Source organism: Pituophis catenifer, unplaced genomic scaffold (assembly GCF_029215685.1).
Source record: "Pituophis catenifer annectens isolate HBS135680 unplaced genomic scaffold, rPitCat1.0.hap2 SCAF_1, whole genome shotgun sequence".
NCBI classification, from domain to species: Eukaryota; Metazoa; Chordata; class Lepidosauria; order Squamata; family Colubridae; genus Pituophis; species Pituophis catenifer.
The window spans coordinates 294,277,208-294,300,103 of NW_027256881.1; the positions used below are offsets into that span (position 1 = coordinate 294,277,208).

The window sequence follows — 22,896 nt, forward strand, 5'->3', positions numbered from 1 at the left end:
CTTCAATTCAAAGGCAAGAACAGAAGAGGGATGCTTTATGCCAAATAGAAGAGATTGGAAGCTGTCATGAGTACCATCACGGTAATATGCAAACATTAGGTAATGTCAAAAATAGTGCATTGAAGAATATCCGATAATCATAAAAAACAGACCATGTAATCTTTGGATCTTATTGCTTGCAAATAGTCCGAAAATTATCATCATACAAAAATTGTATCAAGTCATTTGTTATTCAGTCTTCACTGAGAACTGCTTCTGTCTTTCCTGCATCTGCAATGAATAATTGAAGAGATAGTTAAATAGCCACACAACAAAAAAATAAATAAATTCATGCACAACCCCTGCACAAAGTTAATCAGCATGAACATTTCATATGCTGTTTGACCATTTTTCTTATTATTATTTTTTGTTGTAGAATAGTACACATAAAATTATAAAAACAATATAATCAAAATGTGAAACTTTTAACACATACCCACACCAAAAAAACCCCTATCAGGAAAAATAAATCTTAAAAAACCTAAGTTAAGCATAGATTGTGCGTTTAATTCCACTTCCAAATTTTCTTCAGAATGCTTGAGCAAAGAGAATTTTAATTTAAGACTGAAAAGAGTCAATCCTATCATCTTTGAGAAGATACCTTTAAGTTCAGTGACATCACAGAAAGGATTTATTTTTGTACACATGTAGCATTTCTCTGAACAAAGATACGTAGAGAAGAATTTCCTGTGAAGTTCTTGGTAAAGGAAGGATGGTATGAAAGGCATTCTTTGAGATATTGAATTGGGGGGGGGGAGGTGTCACGGGGGGGGTATTGCTATTTAATATTTTTATATTGTTTTTTTTTTAATCTTTGCAAGCCACCAGCAATTACTGAGCTGGGTAGCCATATACATTTTCTTAAATAAAAGAAATAAATATTTGAGTCCTAGTCATTTAGGCATGACACAGGCATAGAACACCCTACAGAAACTTGTTTCAATGTGTAGCCTGTATTTCTGGACTGGGCAAGGTGTTCTCTATGTAATTAATTCTGTGACATCAGAACACAGTAGAATGTGTTCTTGGAATACATGGGAGTTAAAAATAAATTCTCATACCAACTAAATTTCTGAATTTCTTTTTGGCTTCTGCTCTTTCCTCCGCATCGAAATACCACACAGTCATTGCATACCTACAGAGGGGAAAAAAATCCATGATCCATTACATTAAGGCTTCATTATATCTTTGGAAACTCACAGAGCATACAATTTATTATGTTGCTTGGTGACTTTACATGGCAATAGTTTCAAATATGAAGACAGTCAGATAGTTACTAAACTATTTTCTTCATTCTGGCACCTTCAGCTGTGCTGGAACTGCAACTCCCATTAGTCCTAACCAGTAATGCAAGCCCAACCAAACTAGAGGGCACTAGTTTGGGGAAAACTGTTGTGAAATTTGTAAGTTCTCCTAAAACGCCATGTCTTGCTTACATATTACTATGAAAAGGGACATCATCAGAAAGAAGCACATGGGCAGAAGCCTTAATACATTCTCTAGCCAGGGCAAGAACAATTACTGAAAAAGCATCAGCATTACAAATGCAGTAACGCTGAAAGTCATGGGTGCTTGTGACAAAGAAAAAAATGTCTAAATTCCAAGAAAGGCATTACTCACAATTTGCTATATGGATCAAAACACACCTATCAAAATTTTACCAATTTTACCTGAATTGGTGGGGGGAAAAAATCTCTCAAATGGTTTGTGTGTGCATGCATATGTGTTTAGTTGGGTCCTTTAAATGAGGCTGAATATCTGGCACACTAAACTAGAGGGCAGAAATGCCTATTGAGCCCAGAAGTTAACATTAATTTGCATAACTGCATTCTTTTTTTTCTTTCTGTTCAGTCATGTCTGATACTTGGACATTGCCTGGGCAATTCCCTGCAGTTTTCCTGGCAAGGTTTTTTTGGAAGTGGGTTGCCATTGCCTTCTTCCTAGGGCTGAGAGAAAGTGCCTGGCTCAAATTCACACGATTGGCTTTGTGCCCAAGGCTGGATTAGAATTTGTGCCCAAGGCTGGATTAGAATGACTCCCAGTTCCCAGGCTAAAGTCTTAATCACTATATCAAACTGGCTCTTAACTACATATTATGTATATATACGTAGTAAACACCAATCAGTAGATATTCAATACAGAGTTAAAAATGAAAAATGTGATGATTTCCTTTTCAATAAAGTAGGTAATTAGAAAAATGCAAGAATAAAAGAACACACTTCTATATCAAAACTGTTTCTACGTAATAGATCATTTTCTCTAATATAATTCCCAAATTATATGACAACCGGAATATTGTTCCTTTCATCCAGCAAGCTTAAGAATTTATATTTCAGAAGTCTACTGGATCCTTTCTGAATCTGCTACCTGAAATCATTTTATTGACAATGCTGGAATTGTACACCTAACTATATATGCAATCTCTCACTGAGCAACAGACTGCTGTCCTGTATAATTATCTTTAAAACCCACACCTAAGGTCTTTACCTTGTTGCATAGGAAGGCTGCACTTCATGTGGGTTTCTTCGATCTGACCAGAAAAAAAGTAATCTGTCAAAGATGGGCTCAACATCAGCTACATAGGACCTGCCCTCTGGGAATATTCGTAGGATCCCCCCATGCAGCTTAAACAGAAAGAAAAGAAAAACATTTTTGATTAGACAGGATAAGCAGATCTTAAAACAGCTTATTTTGTATATATGTGCATAAAAAAAATAAGCCAGATGGGGAGATTTACTGAGGACCTCACTGGACATGAATGGGGAGGATGAAGAACTCATCTGCTGATAGCAATAACAACAGCACTTATATATACTGCTTCACAATGCTTTACAGCCCTCTCTAAGTGGTTTTCAGCATATTGCCCCCAACTATCTGAGTCCTCATTTTACCGACCTCGGAAGGATGGAAAGCTGGTTCATGATGAAAAATTTGCCACAACCATAGAGGTAGAACCTTCCTCTCATCATCCTTCAATGGAAGAACATAATTAACTCATAATCCCAGGGCTGACCTAAGTATGTTCCATTTGTGTTGCAGTTCCTGAAGGGTCTTTGGATATAATATAGTTGAAACTCCTGCCACATTCTCTTTGCTCTAGTATAATGGTGGACATTTTGACTGATGTGCCTAGAGATATCTAGCACCAATTTAGTTATACCTCTGCCAGCTGAGAAGCACAGCTTCGTAACTCATCAATCACCCTTCCAGCAGGGGGGCAGTTGCATCATTTGTGAAATATTAATGGGAATATTAATGGGTAATAAATGGGTCAATTTGAAGCACTGATCACTTCTTTTCCCTGGTGTTTATATTTATCGAAATCCCAATAAATATAAGTAAATGAATGCACTTTTTTTAAAAAAAAAGGAAAATCATGTCTAAGGGCATGATAGTTGTTAAACATAAAGCAAGTAAAAAATAATATACAGATAATACTATTATTTAAAACTGCTTTTTTACTTAGCCAAATTAATTTGTCCTTTGTGTTTATTGAACAAATCTTAAAATGAATCAAGTATTAATGAGGTATGTGGGGAAAACAATGCTGCTTTTCTCAAGGCTTTCTGACCCTGATTTTGTCTGGTTTTCCAGAACAGACCTGTTGTACTCTTTTTTTTTTGTTTTGACAAACTTCTCGCTATCACATCCAGATGGAAAATTTGAATCACTTCCATCCCCAAACTTAAGTGTTTCATATATATAACAAGCAAAATATTTACAGAAAAAGAAAGTTGTATTTTCTGCTGGGAAATCCTGACTCAGTTTCCTTAACTGATGGACTTCAAACCCTTATCTGATTTCTTAATCGCATGGTAAAAACACAGAGAGGAATGGGGGAATTAATATTTTGTTCTGTCTTTTCAGAAGCAGGCACCATAGTCTGACTTCATATAAAACTGTCTGTTCCAATTTATTTAAATGTAAACATTTAATTTGTTACAGCAATTAAAAATGTGCAGAATCCCTTGACAATTCTTCAGAGAATGCTTTTGCTAGCCATTTATCTTTTCCTTTTTTAACAAAAAGCTGGAAGATTCTTGATAACTTTTAGTATTGGTGGAAAGCGGTATCCAAGGATGCTGCACAATCAACAAGTAATCATTACTGCTATCTGTTAAATTTATAACCCATCATCGTCCTGTCTGTAATGTTGATTGAGAGAGAATGTCACATTCCAAGTCATAGTTTCAGTGGTTGAGGGGAATTTTAAACTTGGTATGGTTACCGTGTTTATTTCAGATTATGCCAAAAGCACTTTCGCCAAAATATTAACATTTCAAATTTAACTGTCTCCTTTTTCTATTTAAAACTTTCTCAGATCAAAATCTTGTTATGTTTTGAGCTGCCGGTATTATGTTTGCTGCTATGTTCAAACTCCTGGATTATTATTTTTCTCCTTTTTTTTTTTCTTAATCCAGAATGAACGATACCTCACTGAGTGTTTCTTTTTCTTTCCTGCTGTTCCAAAAATGTTTCTTTAACTTTCACATCATTGTATCCAAATGTATTTAAGAAAGTGAGGTTTCGGTCAAACCCAGGGTCCTTAAAGGCTCCACTGTGGCTACGAGCTAGATTTCTTTCATTTCCCAGCCGCTCAACTCATGAGCTGACCATAAGCATCTTCAAATCCTGTGGACTTCTCCAGAGAAGTGCAGGTGGGCAATCTCTGGGTCACTCCTTATCTGGAGAGGCTCCACTGGCCTGGACTAGTTAACTGTCCACAGGCAGCACTATAACAGATTCTTCGTTCCCTCAGAGATGTCCTAGTTTGCCATAGTCTTCACCCAGAAGCTGAATGTGCCCAGACTTAATAGAACACTACTGTAACACGCCATGCATGCCATGTTGACAGTGAGGTTTGCAGCTAGATTGTTATTATAATCAAATTTACATCTTTCTTATCCAGATGGCATCTGTGGTCTTTTATGACAAGTAAGCACTGGCTTACCACCAAATGTATATTCATCAGAGGGCTGCAGTTAAAGAGTTCTTCCAGCATGCTTAATACATTGGCATTAATGCACAGAGTTTTAAAACATATAAATAATTTTCTTTACTTCTTGGATGCCTCCAAATGATAAGAAATGTCCCTATGTCGTCTATTCATTTTGGTGTATTTTTTTAGAGAAAAGGGAAGGATTGTTTTTATTTTCCACTCTGAGAAAAGTTTATGGGATCTCAATGTCATATTAAAAAATAATGTTCAAGTGTTCCTAGGCATCCACAAGAATTGGACATGGTTTGAAGTGGGCAATCTTCTAGATTTAGGGCTTTGAGTAGCTGAAAACCAATGCTTTTGACAGTTAGCAAACCTAAAGGCAGAATGTCAACTTGCTTTTCTTTAAATATATCACAGCAAACAGCCTCTAAACTGCCCCACACAGATGTTAGCAAATACAATGCTTTTTATAAGGCCAAGGCATGGCAAACAGAGGGAGAAGTTTTCATGATCTTATACTGTACGTAGGGCAAAATCAAACAAGTATTCTTTTTCAAAGGCGGCTTTATATGGGACAAAAACAAGACGACCACAGCTGAACCTGCCAATCTTGAGTTAAACTACCTCAGTTGTCAGAATCCATTCATTCCTTTACAGGCACCCATTTGTTTTCATCAAACTAAATCCTTTACCTGTATCTTTAAATAGTGACAGACACGCCAATGGCTCAAAAATTCTAAGCTGCCCCCATCTTCAATAAGCTGTCTATCCAATTGAAATTAAAAAATAATGCAACCATGAAATGGATTTATCTTCACATCTCAGCTACCCAGAAGCAATGGTGTTGTTGTATTCAGAAATTTCACGGTACTTCATAAAAAATGGAAGAGCAAGAAAACAGCTATGTGGAGAAGTATTGTTTCTGGAGTAGGTTCCTTTTGAGTCTGCATCGCAACAACATGTGAGAAGCTACATACCTTTGAATCCCAGTTCTTGTTCAGGTAATAAATGCAGGTGATACATCGCCCATCTCCATTGGGATTGTCCACATGACGCACATAGCCAGTTCCATTCCCAGGATAGCAAGCTACCATAGCCTGGAAGATGATATAAAAAGAGAAAGAAAGATACTCAGGATTTTTTCCTATAGTTTGGTAGTTTTTAAAATTTCTCTATTTGCTTTTCAGATGCAAATCAAAATACAATTTTAAACCACCTGTCTTAGAACTGAACAGTTGTAGATGCTGTTAAGTTTAGTCAGACATATTGTATTCTTCAAAGTAATTCTGCTCCTACAGAACAGTGCTTTTAAGGAGGAACGCTCCTAGCGAAGATGATACTAAATCTTCTTTGACCTGATTCCTTAGCAAATGCAGGCTGGAAGTTCGAAGCCAATATTAACAGTCAGTAAAAGAATTGTGGCAGATACGAATAATTTTTAAAATGCAGCATGGTTTTGCTTTATTTTACTAACTTATTTGATCAATTTGCATGGCTGCTCATCTTGCAGCTTAGCAACTCTATTTAAGAATAGTTGTCCACCACAAGTCTGAAATGAAACAATTAAGATATGAGTGTGCATACCATAAGGGCAAATGGTTGGAACATGATCTTAAGGTTCATTACATTCCTACTGGACATAACCGAGAAATATATGTAGTATATCTTCAAATGTCTTCCTTCTACCACAAAACATGAGCATCTTTACAAATATGGTTTTGAATCTGAATGGAATAGCCTTCGCTATACTAGTTATCTCTCTTGGACATTTTTACATTTATTTCAGATTTAAATTATTTTGCAGAAAAAATTGTATCTCACTAAAGCGCCCTACGTCAACTGGGTACCTTTAAAATGTGTTGGTATTACAAATCCTGTAATTGTAACCCTAATCAGTTCCTACACTTTGGGAAATTAGTTGAACAATTGGAAGCAAGTACTAGGAAAGTTTGCTGAGCAACATTTGGTAAAACGAATGGTAAACAGCAAGCAGTATAGTTTTCATTTCACTGAACTTGTACAGGAGAACATGTGCTTTAAAGAAGTATCTTTAAGTCTGTAGAAAAGTGTGAATACCACTTTTTTCAGGTACCATAATTCAGGATTTCCCCCCCCCCCCAATATTCCCATTAAATAAATATAATAAAATCCATTTTCCACCCCTCTGAATGTTTATATCTAATGCCTTTCATCAAGTAAAACTTAGATACTGTGCACAGATGTTTAATTTCTTGTCTATATGGGACTGTAAGGACCTCCCTGTCAAGGCTTAAACCCCAGAATTAGCCAACTGTGTTTCAGAAGTAATTTCTTGTTTTAATACTTTCATGCCTGCTCATATAACCATCCTCATTTCGTGGAATTAAGCAGAAGACCAAAGATGAAGCTACCCTGCTTAAGAATCATAAGGGACTGCTACAGAGGATATGAGCAAAAGCATATTTAGTGCTGGTTATGGAGGAAATGGGCTCTTCACTCATTTATTCTGGGGTTTTTTTTTAAAACACAACTAGAACCATGTCAGAGGCCTAAGGCTGCCATTCCTGATTATAGTAATCACCACCATTACCATTTAATGGAACCCAAAGCTCTATGGCCTGAGGAGGCAGATTTTAGTAGTCACAGCAGCATATTCCTCAACTCATTTTTCTTTTAGAGACAAATGACATTACAGCATAAAACCACAGTCTGATGACAAGGCTGTGAAAAAAGTTATATTTGGTGGGACAGCAAAGCAATCATCACTCACAATGGCTCGGAATTACTAGAACTGAACTGCTACATCTCTGTAGGACAACAAACTAGGAAAGATCCCGATTCTTTCTTCCCCCTTTTAAAGAAAATCCCAAGAGAGTACTAGTTAGGCATTTTTAAAAATATTTCCTAAGTTACCACCAAAGATCATTTTACATTGCAAAAAGAAAGACAAAACAAAATCTTACTTCAACAAATCATCTGTCATATCCATTTCAGAAACCTAGACTTAATGTAACTTTTCTTTTTTTAAAAAAAAGAGTGCCCCCTTTTCATGGAAAGGAAGACAGATTTACCAGCTCTTAGAAATTAAAAATGGAAAGAAAGATTACAAATCCAATTGTTCATCATCTGCTTCACATCTTTTTTCCTCACAAGACCTTCAACCTACCATTTACCACATGCCCTTGTGCATTTCCCCAAATTAATAAATACTTGGCTCTGTAAATTTTTACTGATCGAAATATTTATTGAAGGACAAGGCTTCAAGTCACTTTTCTTCTAACCTCACAACCAACTGTAAACATGCATGTGGGTTAGATTTGGATGCAACATGCACCTATAAATGGTAACCTATAAATAAGAGCTACCGTACCTGTTTTAAGGCAGGGATTGGTCCTGCTAGAATATGTAAACTTTTGTTCTTTCTGAAAACGATGCATGCAATCCATCTGAAGATTAGAAGGCTGAATGGAGCTGGTGTAGTATAATTGTTAAAGCACGAATAAGAAATCTAAAATCCTCCAGGGATGATTAGAATCTCCTTCTTGCTAGTTGCATCTAGACTGAACGAGGCTCCCACTTCTAAGTCTGAAATTTAGTCCCAGGCATTATGAAGTGGGAAAATTGGGGCATCTGAAAACCTGAAGAGCTACTTAAAGACTCATGCTCTGTTTCCTCATCTTTGAGAAAAACTTGCCATCCTAACAGAAAAATGTTCTGAACATGAAAGATATACTTTCACCAAGTATAGTTCGGTTTAAAAATGAGAGCAAAAAGGAGTACTGAAATATTATTAATTTCCTTAAACCAGCAAACAATTTGGATGGAGGTTTAAAGAAGAGATTTTTTCTGAATCTCCTAGGACTTATTGAAAGAAGATTATCAAAGTTACAGCTGGAATAATTCCAGCACAGATGAGGCTGGCTTCCATGTAGAAAACTGGCTGTTGACGGCTTCTTTTGCATAAATTTAAAAGCAGAAAAGGAAAAAGACCAGAAGGAGCCAAAGGTCCTATCAATAATTGTAGAAGGTAGTTTAAAATAACTGAAAGTGGCCAAATCAATACAGATCACATCTTCCTCTACCAGTGCCACAAATAACACTATGCACTTTGCATTTTCATAGCTGTGATGTTGATACATAAACACCCAGCTTATTTGAAGTCCTTGTTTCTATGCTTCATGCTGCTTTTTAAAAATTGCTTAACTCTATTACTGAAACGCATCTTGGAATCCACTTTCAATGGTGACAAATGATACAAACATATTGGAAACAAGCATATAAGAGAAAGAAGATAAGTTATTCTAAACAGTGTTGTTTATTTTTTAAAAAGGGGAAGGAGTGCACTTGAACTGTGTTTTGTTACAATAGGTCTCTATAAATTAGAAGCATGTTGGAAGTCTGTTTGAAACAGGCTTGGAAATGAAATCCTGGGATCTTAACAGCTGAACACAAAGTCAAGTCAGTCTCCAAAACAAGTAGCAGAATTATTCAAGCCAAGTTCATGTTACCTATGATCTTAAGTGGCTTAGTGAGGGATTTCTTTTCATAGCACTTTTTCTCAAACATGCCTTTTTTATGAGCCTAGAGTGGATGGCGAAGTAGGAAATATTTATTTCCTGATTCTGGGCTTGAGAAACAATTTTTTTTTTCACTTGCCAGCTTGCACAAGAGAAACTTATTATTTCCAAATGAATTGGAAGTTATCAATACATCTCATTCTGGATTCAGATCAACAGAATTAAGGTGTTTATCTCCAAAGCAGCAGGACAGTTTTGAGTACACCTTGTGAGTCTTGCCTCGTCTGAGGAAGACTAGAGGTGTGCAAAATATTAATTCCATTTCAATGTGTCTGACAAATGTATTTTTTCCATGTAATAAGTGTCAGCCAATTGTAGCGTAATGTCCCAGATGTGCTCTTAATACTGGCTAACAGTTTATGTTATAGCTTCTTATTCTCACCTATGTAGTTGCCCAGAAAGCCTCTCCTGATTTAGCATCTCCAAGCCAGATGACTTAAAGACTTCTCGACTGCCACCTGCCTAATATTTTAAGTTAGTAGCAGCTATTTATACTATGTTGACCCTGGTTCTTGGTATTCATTCTTGGCTTACATCTTAATAGTGATTTTTAGACTTTTCAAACAATATAATATATTCGGTTATCCAGAACTAACAAATGATATACAGGTAGTCCTCAACTTACAACCATTAATTTAGTTACCATTGAAAGTTACTGAAAAAAGTTGACTTACAACCAGTACTCACACTTATGACTGTGGCAGCATCCCCAGGGTCATGTGATCAAAATTCAGATGCTTAGCAACAGACATGCGTTTAAAATGGTTGCTGCATCCCAGGGTCACATGATCAAATTTCAGATGCTTAGCAACAGACATGCGTTTAAAATGGTTGCTGCATCCGAGGGTCACGTGATCGCCATCTGCGACCTACCCAGCTAGCTTTCGACAAGCAAAGTCCACAAGGAAAGCCAGATCATTTAATGACTGCACAATTCATTTAATGATTTTAATTTTAAAATCATTTTAAAATCATTTAAAATTCTAATTGAAATTTAATTTTAATTTTAAAATGTTAAGCAAATTTTAGTGATTTGCTTAACAACTGTAGCAAAAAAGGTCATAAAATAGGATGTGACACATTTAACAACCACTGAGCTTAGCAACAGAAATTCTGGTCCCATTTGTGGTCATAAGTCAAAGAGCACACTGAAATTGATAGAGTTCTGCCATTTTCCTCTTTTATCATAAAATAAAGAACAAAACTGTGCTGCATATTTTTTTCTTTTTCTTTTTTTTTACTGATTCAGGAAGGGTAAAGAAGAATGTCAGGGACCATGTTGAACCAAGTTCAAAGAAAACTATGGGTCATCACCTGGCCAAAGCGTAGGAAGCTATTGAAATACAGAAAGTATTTTTGAAAACCAGCTTCATTTCCAGTTGATTTACTTGTAGGAGTCCAGCAGTTGAAGTGTGTGGAAAATTCATTAGACTGAAAACAGTGGATTTCGGCTGATGGAATTTATATTTTAAAAAACAGGAGCCTTTGAAATAAAAGGCTTAGCACCCCTAAGAAAAACAATCTACTTGTAATTCTATATTACTTAACATTACTCCATAACAGCTATATAACAAATGGTTATAGCTGTTCATGCTTTTTCTGTCTTCAACCATATTGCTCAAACAGGAATTTTAATAAACTCTTAAGCATGCAACTATTCTAAAATTTAAATTGGCCTAAATAAAGATATCATCACTGTGTATTTTTCATTCTGATTCTTCTCATATATACTAGGTAAGATCAGTAATCTGATTCAGAATGAACTGGCTCAATATTTTATTTGGTTCACCAGTCATGGGATCTGATATTGTAATGGTTATTCCAGGTGGCCTCCAGGAAATACAAAATACAAGAGAAAGACACATTTACAACTGGTGAATTATTAACGCTGATCACAGTATATAAATCTCTACAGGAATTTTCTAATACCCCACAAGGTGTACCAGATTAACTCATGATTTGGGATGGGGGTAATGAATGGGGAGGACATTGGTCACACCAGTTTGGAAGCAAAGGTACCCTTGATCACAAGGACCAGATCAAAATCAAATTAAATTTTACATTATGAAAAAGGAGGGAGGAAGTCACATGCAAAATTTGCGTATCAACCACTCTATCCTCTTGGTCTGACAGAATTATATTGCAAGACTGAGGGTTAATTTTGAAGGTATAAATTAATGAAATACATAAATAAAAGCCTGCAATCCCCATTGTAAAACATTCTGTCAAAACAGGCTGCATTTTGTCACAATGCATTTTTAGGACAAAGCAAAACGCTAAAGGCTATGACAACAACACTGAGGCTGAAGGGAATTTGCTAGATAGAGAATCATAATTCTGCTTGCAATGAACACCCTCGTCTCTTCCCATTATCAAAACAATTAATCTTTCTTTTATAAGGAGGGTGTTGCTTTGCTCTTTAGCCCCACATACTTCAGTATACACCGTGATGAATATTTATCTGTAAGCATCGTATTGCTCATATGCTTTCATTTTAGCTTTCCTGCAGTCCTGGCTCTTACACTTTTTTCTTTCCTTTTATAAAGTTAAAATTGCTGCCAGCGGATGTTCTCTTTTATGTCTACAGAAGCGCATGTAATTTCAAGAATCATCTAGACCAAAGCACTGCCTGCTGAGAGCAGCCATGCCAACGCTACTTCAAATGCAAAAGGCTGGGTTTTTTTTTAAGTCAGGACAATCCAAGTTAGCTTCCAATTAGCAGAAATAAACATTCTTCTTGCATTGATGTACACACACATATATCAACTCTTTCGGTTTAGGAAGACTTCCTCAGAACTGCTGTGTGATCTGGCTCCTGGCCAGCCATATGATGGCTTAATGACAGTGCTACGTGCAGTGCGTGAGGCTATCAGCAATCAAACACTAACTTCGCTCCTGAGTACACTTCACAGAGAAACGGCTGAAGAAAGGAAAAGCATATACAAAACATACAGAATTGATTCTTGCTGAATTCTTTCAGAAATCAGGGGGGAACGAGGATGGGGATTGTTTGTCTTCCCTCTCCTTTTTATGACAGACACATATTCAGAACTTTTCTACTTGTTGTTTTTGTTGTTGTTGTTTGTCTCTCATACATTCTTTGAAACCTCAGCTCAGGAGAGTGGGCCAAGAGGGAAAAGCATAGCAATTTGCTATTGTTTTTCTCTTTTTCTTTGAAAAAAAGTCAAAATTCTAAAGCCCTGTTTTGACAATTTCTAACTTTAATGTTCTTTTATGCCTTCAAAAAATTGCTGCCAGTTTTTATTTCTCTTGTGCATTAAAGGCTGTGAGATAAATTTTGTAAAACAGACCACAATCACTATTGCTGGGGTTCCCAGCAAGGGGGTGGAGAGAAACACCAGCTCCTCCTGAATGTATTCCTTGAGAAGGAACTAAAAGAAATTTTGAAAGACAGTAGGTGGAAACTATTTAGTTGAACATAAAACACTACTTCTCCCATCAAGGAGAAAGCAGCCAAGTTGAAGATGAGTTGTTTTATTTATGTTTTTCCAATGTCCTTTTAATGTTACTGATCTTAGGATCATTTCATATTTTTAACGTAAGTCAATAGAATTAAAACACATGGGTAACTGAAAATTGAATTTAAAAAGTGAGTGGAATTTTAAAAAATGAGTCCATCTGTTTCACAAGGGAAGGCATGCCTCTGATCTGATAAAGGCACAGTGGCCACTGAAGATAAGGTCCTGCACTCCTGGTAGATAACAAATAGAGAAGGATTTATGGCAGAATTTATTCCTATGCATCCTAGAATTAAGGAGCAAATGTAAAGGAAATTTAAAGATCATCTAATATAATTCTTCCTACAGTGTCAATTCAGGATCTGCTACATAGGATAAGATTCTAGAATTCCTGTCAGACAGCCATATAGGTGCTGTTTAAATATTTCTAGCATAAGAGAGCCAACTATCTTCTGAGACAATCTGTTCCATTGTCAGTTTCTCTAATGTTTAGCAGAAATCTATTCCTCAGCGATTTCCACGCAAAGGTTCTACCTTTTTCTCTAAATCAACAAATAAATCTGTTCATCTTCCACTAGGCAGCCTCAGATATCTGAGAGGCTGTTATGTTTCTTCTTAATCTTTTCTCCTCAGGCTAAAGATATTCAGCTCTTTCAATCATTCCTTCTAAGATGTGGTTTCCAGACATCTCCACATCCTGTCTGCCCTCCTTTGGATATACTCTAGTTTGGTAAGGTCCTTCTTGGAAAAAATAAACTGTCAGATACTTCAGTAATCAGCAAAAAGATTACCCAAAACACTGATGAAAAAACTATGAAAGACAATGAATAACAAAAGGGCTCAACACAAAACAAACAAATACTCAAAGATAATTGGAAAAAAACAACAACCCGAAGACAACAGGGTGGGGTGCATTGTGTACTTCTTTTGGTTTAAATGCATATGAGCCACGGTGGCGCAGTGGTTAGAGTGTAGTACTGCAGGCTACTTCTACTGACTGCCGGCTGCCTGCAATTTGGCAGTTCAAATCTCACCAGGCTCAAGGTTGACTCAGTCTTCTATTCTTCTGAGGTTGGTAAAATGAGAACCCAGATTGTTGGGGGCAATATGCCGACTCTGTAAACCGCTTAGAGAGGACTATAAAGTGGATATAAGTCTACATGACGATGGAGAATGGGTAGTTCATTCTGAAGTCCACATGTCCTGTAAGAGAACATGGCCATTTTTTTTTTGCAGCGCACCAATTGAATGCAGAACATTGCAAGATGGAAAAGTGTGCTTGCTTCCTTTGTATTTGTACAAAAAAAGCTAAAGTCAAAAGGTTTTTTAAATTCCTCCTCTCTTTCTCCATTTCTCTGTCTTAGCTGAAATCAATGGAAATAATTTATATTATACAAATGGGTGTCTCTGGATTTGGTCCTAGTCAGGGCTACTTTTTCATGGATCGTTCACATATGTGAAATATTTATTTGCTTATTTGTTCCCTATGACTATCATTAAATGTTGTACCTTCTGATTCTTGACAAATGTATCTTTTCTTTTATGTACACTGAGAGCATATGCACCAAGACAAATTCCTTGTGTGTCCATCACACTTGGCCAATAAAGAATTCTATTCTATTCTATTCTATTCTATTCTATTCTATTCTATTCTATTCTATTCTATTCTATTCTATTCTATTCTATTCCTCTTTCTCTGTATTACTTGTTTTCAGAAAGTGAGGATATGTTTGCACTGCCCTTTCTTTCTTTTATTTACTTATTTTGGTTGCTACTATACTGTAATTTTTAAAAAAATATTTGTCATCACCTCTTCCCCCTCTGCTCCCAAAAAATCAGCAGAGAAATGATTAAGTATTACCATATCAGAAGAATTTCAGATCAAGTCCTTCTTTCTAACTCAATCTGCTAGTGGGTGAGAACTCTGCTTGCTCTGGCAGTCTGTAGTTGGGCCCAATTTTCTCAGCAGGTTTACTCAGAAATAGAAATACATTTTGTGATGGCTGGATGTTGTGTCTTCCTCATACAATTTCTAGTCAGTAGAAAAAGGTAACCTGCTTGTTACAGGCAGATTTTCATTTCCACTCTGATCAATGATACCTATGGAGATCATTAAACTCAGCAAGATGGTGGATGGAGTGTTAAACACTGCTCTTTTTGTACATGCATAAGTGTCAAAGATTCATAGAGGGTGGGGCTTAAAGAGCACCACATCATCCATCATCTGGCCAGTGGTACATGCAAATCCTGCAGACATCACAGTTTGATACTGCAACCTGCAACCTTTGTTCTTCTGAATAATATTAGAAACAAGAGGTTCATGAACAGAAGTCTCATGGAAACAATGATTTCCAACATATGAGAAGGTTGCGAGCTGCTGACAGAGAACATTTCTGAAATACTTTCAACTTGGTAGTTCCTCATATGAAATTAGTATAAAAGTCTTAAGTACAGACTACACTAACCATGCACGGGGACAATAATAGCTGGTATGAATGCACCTAGCCAATAAGAATAATTTTTACTTATTGACCATGTTATGTTAATGTCAATGTCAATGTTACTTTAAAAAGTAACATGATCATGATCAATGGATGCAGTGGTTCACACAAGGGGGAGTCAACAGTAATTTCAACTTGAACAATAAAAACCCAGTCAAATGGTGAGAAAGGAAGAAAGGACTTGATTGCTACATTGAAGTGAGTCTCATTATACAGATATGCTAAAGGATCATGACCACAGACTTCACAATTCAGATGCACAGAGAAAACAGAGCACCCAAATATGAAAGTGTAACAAAACGACAAATCCTAGAAGCTCAAACCAGAAATCTTCAAGATAAGGATACAAAATCAATACAAAACGTGATTCATAGGTTTCCTCAATATAATCACTTCAGAGGTGAGAACCAAGTGGTTTTTCAATAAGCAGGTAACAAGAGCCTAAAAGTAAAGCAGAAATGGATTCTGGAAAGAGTACTTTAGCCATTGCCAAGATTACTGAATCTATCGAAGCCTGATACTGAATTACACACTATAATACACCTGTAAGAAATTGTAAAACTTTTATGTTTGCAATGTACACAAATATTCTGCCAACAGACTCTATCCAAAGAAATGCAGAGTGCATGCACACCCTAATTCATTAGCATTTTGAAAATTGGATGCAACATCTAAACGAGATTCTGTATATATACAATACTGGAAGTTACAACTGTAACACATATGAAACGATATATCAGGAAGGAACTGTGGATTGTCCTTCCCTTGCTTAACCCAAAAACATCTCACTATTTACATCTTTTTTTATATTAATGGTAAAAGCACATATATTTCTGTAGTCTTATTGTTTCTTACACCTAATTTTTTTCTTTTCTATTTTGAAACTCAGAATAGCCATCTTACATTTTCTGTTGATTATTTTGCTCATGTGGGCTACCCCCACCCCCAGTTTCTTATATTTATTCCATTCAGGTTTCCAAGATCAACAGCCCAATTAAAAAGTAAATTTCAAATAGATTTGTTTTAGCATTTTTAAGAGTACGTAGGAAGGGACCAATTTCATCTGACCTGTATTAAACACATGTTGCTGGTGCTTAGTGAGATTAAATATCAAAAGATAAAAAGAATACAGAATAACAGAGTTAGAAGAGACCTTGTAGGTCGTCTAGTCCAACCCCCTGCTCAAGCAGGAGACCCTATACCATTCCAGACAAATGATTGTCCAATCTCTTCTTAAAAACATCCAACATTGTGGACGGAACACCCACAATTTCTGGAGATAAGATGTTCCACTTTCTCACTGACAGAAAATTTCTCCTTAATTCTAGATCGAATCTCCTTGTTAAGCTTCCTTCCATTACTTCTTGTCTTGCCCTCAGGTGCTTTGGAGAATAGACTGACCCCTTCCTTTCTGTAACAGCCACTCAAGTATTGGAAGACTGCTATCATGTCACCCCCAGTCCTTCTATTTGTTAGACCACATGTTCCCACTTCCCATTCATCATATGGGTTAGCCTCCCTCCTCAATTATCTTTGTTATTCTTCTCTGCATGCTTTCTGGAATCTCAACAACTTTTTGTATTGTGGTGACTAAAATTGGATTCAGTATTCCAAGTGTGGTCTTACCAGTTCAGTATGAACCAATACTAACACTTCATGTGATATTGATTCTGTTAATGCAGCCTTGAACTGCATTGGTCTGCAGCACACTGCTGGCTCATCCTTAAGTGATTGTCATGGTGGCACAGTGGTTAGAATGCAGTACTGCAGACTACTTCTGCTGATCACTGGTTGCCAGCAGTTTGGCAGTTCAGGTCTCACCGGCTCAAGGTTGACTGAGCCTTCCATCCTTCTGAGGTTGGTAAATGAGGACCCAGACTGTTGGAGACAATAATCTGACTCTGTAAACTGCTTAGAGAGGGCTGTAAAGCACTGTGACGCAGTATATAAGTCTAAGTGCTAAGTGCTATTGTCCACTAGGACTCCTAGGTCCCTTTTACAGTTACTACTGTTGAGCCAGAATATACCTATTCTATATCTGTGCATTTGGGTTTGGTTTTTTTTTTTTTTTTTTTGCCTGAATGTAAAATGGATGTTGTCTTACCTGAACGTCCCTTTTCTGGGCGCTGCGTACACTATCCATGGATGGGAGTTAATGCTTCAGCCTTTGGCAAACAACTGAGTGTTCCTTTAAGACAAAAAGACCTTCCCCAGGGACTTCCCCTTTTCCCCTTGTCTAGCCACACCCCCAGTCCCATGATCCCCAGTCTGAGCGAAGATGTGGCGTAAAAAAGGCTCAACGACAACTAGTGGTGAAGTAACACACATAACTTTATTAACTAAACTAAAACAACGTGGTTAACTGCATAACGGAAACCAACCCTCTACAGTCGGGCAGGCAGCCCATAGATACGGGCGGGAATGGATAGTGTACGCAGCGCCCAGAAAAGGGACGTTCAGGTAAGACAACGTCCATTTTCCTGTGCGCTGCTCCCACTATCCATGGATGGGATATACCCAAGCTTAAACCCCTAGGGCGGGGGCTGACTGCCTGCAGAGTCCTCTCCGGTCACAACACGTTGAAGTACCCGGCGGCCGAATGCCGCCTCGGCTGAATCATAAGCATCTATCTTGTAGTGCCGGATGAAGGGTGACAATGAGGACCAGGTTGCCGCTCTGCAGATATCCGCTACTGAAGCCTGTGTAGCCCAGGCTGCGGACGTGGCCGCACTTCTAGTGGAATGGGGAAGAATGTTGTGCGGTAGCGGCTTGGAGCTTACGTCATAGGCCAAGGTAATGCAGGCTCTGATCCATCTGCTGACCGTGGGGGACGAGATCTTCTGGCCCATGGAGGCCGGGTTGAATGAGACCAGGAGCGCTTCAGTGCGTCGGAAGGGCGCCGTCCTGTTTATGTACGTCCGGATCGCTCGACGGACATCCAGGGTATGCCACCTTCTCTCCCTGTGGTCCTTTGGCGCCGGGCAGAAGTCCGGCAGGGTAAGTTCCTGTGCCCGGTGGAACCAGGAGTTCACTTTTGGGATGAAAGTCGGGTCTAGACGGAGGACCACCGAGGACTCTCTAAAGATGCAGAGGTCCCTACGGATGGACAGAGCTGCTAGCTCTGAGACTCGCCTCGCTGAGGTGATTGCTAGTAGAAAAGTCACCTTGAGGGTCAAGTGTTTGAAGTTGACGGAAGCCAGAGGTTCGAAGGGAGGGCCCGTTAGGGCCTGTAAGACTAGGGACAGGTCCCAGGTTGGGTAACGGTGCACCGTCGGCGGGTGGAGGTTCGTAGCCCCGTGGAGGAACCCTCTGATACGCGGGTGGTGTGATAGAGTCTGGTAAGGTGCACAGGATATGACGGTTGATAGAGCTGCCGTCTGACGCCTTAGTGTAGCTGGGGCCAGCCCTTTGTCTAACCCGGCCTGTAGGAAACTTAGAATGTCCTGAACTGATGCTGAGGTGGGGTCCACGTGGTGACCGGAACTCCAGCTGCAGAAAGCCCTCCATGTCGCCTCGTAAATACGAGTTGTTGACGGGCGTCTGGCTGCCTGAATGGTGCTGACGACGCTATCAGGTAAGTTGTCCTTTTTCAGGATGACCCGCTCAAGTGCCAGACGGCTAATTGAAGCCACTGAGGATCTGGATGGTTGACCTCGCCCTGGCACAGTACCACCTGATGTGGTGGGATCACCCACAGTTGTTCCACCGACAGGGCCACCAGGTCGGCGAACCACGGCCTTCGGGGCCAGTTTGGGGCCACCAGGAGTAGATTGGCCCTCTCTGCCAGCAATTTTCGCACCAGGCGTGGGATCAACGGGATTGGCGGGAACGCGTAGAGGAGGCCCGCTGGCCACCTGCAGTGTAGAGCGTCGTGGTCCTCTGCTTGTGGCGTCGGGTAGCGTGACACGAACCGGGGGAGCTGGGCGTTGGTTGGAGAGGCAAACAGGTCCAACACTGGCATCCCGAACCTGGCGGTGAGCTTGTTGAAGAGGCGGGGGTGGAGTTGCCATTCCGCCTGATCTATCGTTGTTCGACTGAGCCAATCTGCTCTTACATTGGCCGACCCTGAAATGTGGTCTGCCTTGATCGAAAGCAGGTGTTTCTCCGCCCACTCGAATAGGGCCTCTGATTCCAGCATCAGGGAGCGGGATTTCGTGCCTCCCTCTCTGTTCACGTGCGCCTTGGCCGAGATGTTGTCCGTCAGGACCAGCACGTGCCGGCCTTGCACCGTGGCCTGGAAGTGGCGCAATGCTAATCTGATCGCCCGGAGTTCGAGCAGGTTGATGCTGTTGTGCTGCTCGGCCCTGGACCACTGGCCCTGTGCCACCCCGTTGTGCAGGTGTGCTCCCCACCCTCGCAGGCTTGCATCCGTGGTGAGGATCAGTCTGTCCGGGTCTAGGAACTCTGTCCCCTTGGAGAGTGCTCTGGAAGTCCACCATTTGAGGGAGCGTCTGACCTTGGGGGTGAGGGTGACCTTGCGCTTCGAGTTTGCCCTCCCCGAGCGTTGAAAGGGGAGCAGGAACCACTGGAGGGCCCTCGAGTGTTTGCGTGCCCACGGAACGATGCCGAAACAGGAAACCATCTTCCCCAGCAGGCATGACAGTTGTAAGAGGGAGACTCTCCTCCCTGTCCGGATTCGGAGGGCCAGTTGTTGGAGATTCTGGACCCTGTCCGGCGACAGGAAGACCTGGCCTCTGGTGGCATCTATCACTGCTCCTAGGTGCAGGATTCGAGTGGATGGGTAAAGTTGGCTTTTCTCGAGGTTGATTGTGAATCCGTGGGTTTGGAACGTCTCTAGAACTAGGTGTCGGTCCCTGACTGCCTGGTTGTGAGTTGACGAGAGTATCAGAATGTCGTCTAAGTAGCAGAGGACCCGGACCGGGATGGCCCGGAGCTTGGCTGCCACCACCGCCACCAGTTTGGTGAAGGTGCGGGGTGCCGACGACAGTCCGAAGGGCATAGCCCGATACTGGAAGTGCTGCCCGCCATACTCGAACCTCAGGAACTGTCTGTGGTCGGGGTGAATGGGTACGTGAAGGTAGGCCTCCCGAAGATCGACTGACTGGAGGAGGTCCCCCCGTCTCACCCCCGTTAGGATTGACTGCAGTGAGTGCATTTTGAACCTGTGGTATCGCACCGACAGATTCAGTCTTTTTAGGTTCAAGATGGCTCTCCATCCCCCCGAGTTCTTGGGGACAAGGAATAGGCTGGAGTAGAACCCGGAGCCCCGGTGGGCTGGTGGTACTATCTCTATAGCTCTGACCTCCTGAAGGTGGGTCAGTTCTTGTACCATCAGGGCCCGCAGCTCGGGGGACTGTGGGACAGGGCACCGCACGAAACGCTGTGGCGGCGTACCTGCAAATTCTATTGATAGTCCAAATGAGGTGGTGCGCCTTACCCACGAGTCCGATGTCGACCGGGCCCATTGCTGGTGGAAGAGGAGCAGTCTTCCCCCTATGGGCCCCTCGGTCCTGGAGTCACTTGCCTCTTCTGGTGGATTTGAAGCCTGCCCCCCGGAAGGGTCTTCTGGATTGTTGATTCCTGCCCCGGTCTCGGAAGTGTTGTCTGTCATGTGATCTGTCGCCTCCCAGGTAATTGGAGCGTTGTGAGAAGGACCCCCTGGGCCCTGCGCCGGGGCAAAAGGGCTGTTGGACTGGATAAGGTGAGTATCTCTGCTCGTGGCGGCGGTAGGACGATGGCAATATCTTTCTCTTGTCCTTATCCTCAATTAGGACAGGATCCAGAGCTGCTCCAAATAGGTTAGGAGCCTTGTAGGGAGCTGCGGCCAGCTTCCATTTGGCTTTGAGGTCCGCCTTCCATGGGCGGAGCCAGAACAGCCTCCTAGCCGTAACGGTGGAGGCTAGAGCCCTCGAAGCGAACTTTGCCGAGTTCAGGGAGGCATCTGATGCGTATTCGGTGGCTGCTATAATCTTATTGATGTCTTGGTGCAGCCTGGTGTCGTCTGAAGGGAGTCTCTCTTGCATCTGGCGTAGCCAGATGAGGGCTGCTCTATTGAAGAAGGACGTGGCTGTGGATGTTCTGATCGCCCAGGCCACTGCCTGATGTGCTTTACGGAAGGCCCACTCCGTCCTCTTCTCCTCCGCCTTGAGCCCATCCAGTGCCTCTGAGGAAACTAGTGATGGGGATGAGAGTGCTGCAACCGGTTGGTCCACCGTCGGGAGGAGTAGTAGGTCCTCTAGTTCAGGAGCCGAGCAATAAAGTTTCTTGTCTAGGCTGCTCGGTGTAGTTTGAGAAGCTGGTTGCCCCCAGGCGTTTTGTATTACGTCAGTAAATAGTTGGGGACAGGGGATGTATTCCTTCTCCTGTTTAGACGACTTGAAGAGGGCATCGTGTGGTCCCGCTGTAGAGGACGGGGTTGGTTCTACGTCCCCCGGTACACCCAGGTTAGTTGTGAGTCTCGCCTTGTGGAGGAGTGACCTAAACAGTGACGGTCGAAAGAGCCCAGAAAATACTGGTGTGTCTGGGTTCAGTCCTTCGTCTTCTGAGAACTCGACGTCCTCAGGGGCCTCATCTGCTTGGTCTGACTCCTCAGAGGAAGACTCCGGTGCTGCGGGGGCGCGGGTCTTGTTCTGGACCTGTTGGTGTGGTCCCTGGACCTGTGCTGGTTGCGGGGGAGGTACCGCCTGCTGCCAACTGGCAGCTAGGAAGGATGACAATGCCGTGGAGAACATGGCTTGGAAATCCAACTGCGTGGGCGGTGGCGGTGCCCCTTGCGCTCCTGTGCCCGGGCCTGGGCCCCGGGACGGCCCTGCCGGGGAGAAAGGTGCTGGCCCGCTCCGTGCAGGGGTGGGGGTTCCATCCTGTTGGGTCCCTCTCTCCATTATGTTCGGAGTTACTGGGGACTGGGCCAACTCCGTCCAGGTGACCGGTGCTGGATCTGCCTCTCTGGGTGTGGGAGCCGCTGTGCTCTCTGGGCCTGGCCCCTTGTTGGGTGACAATTCCAATGCTCTCTGAGCTTTAGCACACTGCCGCTCTAGCGCCAGATGGCGTCTTTGGGCGTCCTTATCTTGGAAAGTCAGCCCCTTTCCAGATTTGGAACTGCGGTCGGTACCTTCAGACCGCTTCCGGGCACTCTTCTTGGAAGACTTAGCCCCCTTGCGAGGCGGGCTTAACTCCAGTTCTGGATCCGAGGAGAAGGGGGAGTCAGACATGGCCATTTGTTGGAAGCAAGGCCACCCCTCTCTGTTTGTGCCCGCAATCTCCACGCCAGGTGATGGTACTGGTGAGGCTCACCCGCTCTGCCCTTAGATGGGGAGGTGGCAGCTGAAAGCCCGAAGGTCTCACCAGCTAACCCCTTTTTATTTAATTTTTTTTTTTTTGGTACCGCCCTAGAGGGAGGGCGTAGAAGAGCCTCTAGG

At 41.4% G+C, this 22,896-nt stretch overlaps 1 protein-coding gene across 1 annotated transcript in view; it reads right to left on the bottom strand.

Moving 5' to 3' along the window:
• Nucleotides 1-232: 232 nt before the first annotated feature.
• Nucleotides 233-22,896, bottom strand: part of EGLN3 (egl-9 family hypoxia inducible factor 3) — a 39,507-nt gene continuing 16,843 nt past the window's right edge. Inside the window, exons 2-5 of the mRNA XM_070931374.1 lie at nt 5,959-6,078; nt 2,527-2,663; nt 1,101-1,174; nt 233-270 (exon numbers count right to left, since the gene is read on the bottom strand). Coding sequence (XP_070787475.1) covers nt 233-270; nt 1,101-1,174; nt 2,527-2,663; nt 5,959-6,078 — 369 coding nt within the window. The remainder of the gene's footprint in view (nt 271-1,100; nt 1,175-2,526; nt 2,664-5,958; nt 6,079-22,896) is intronic.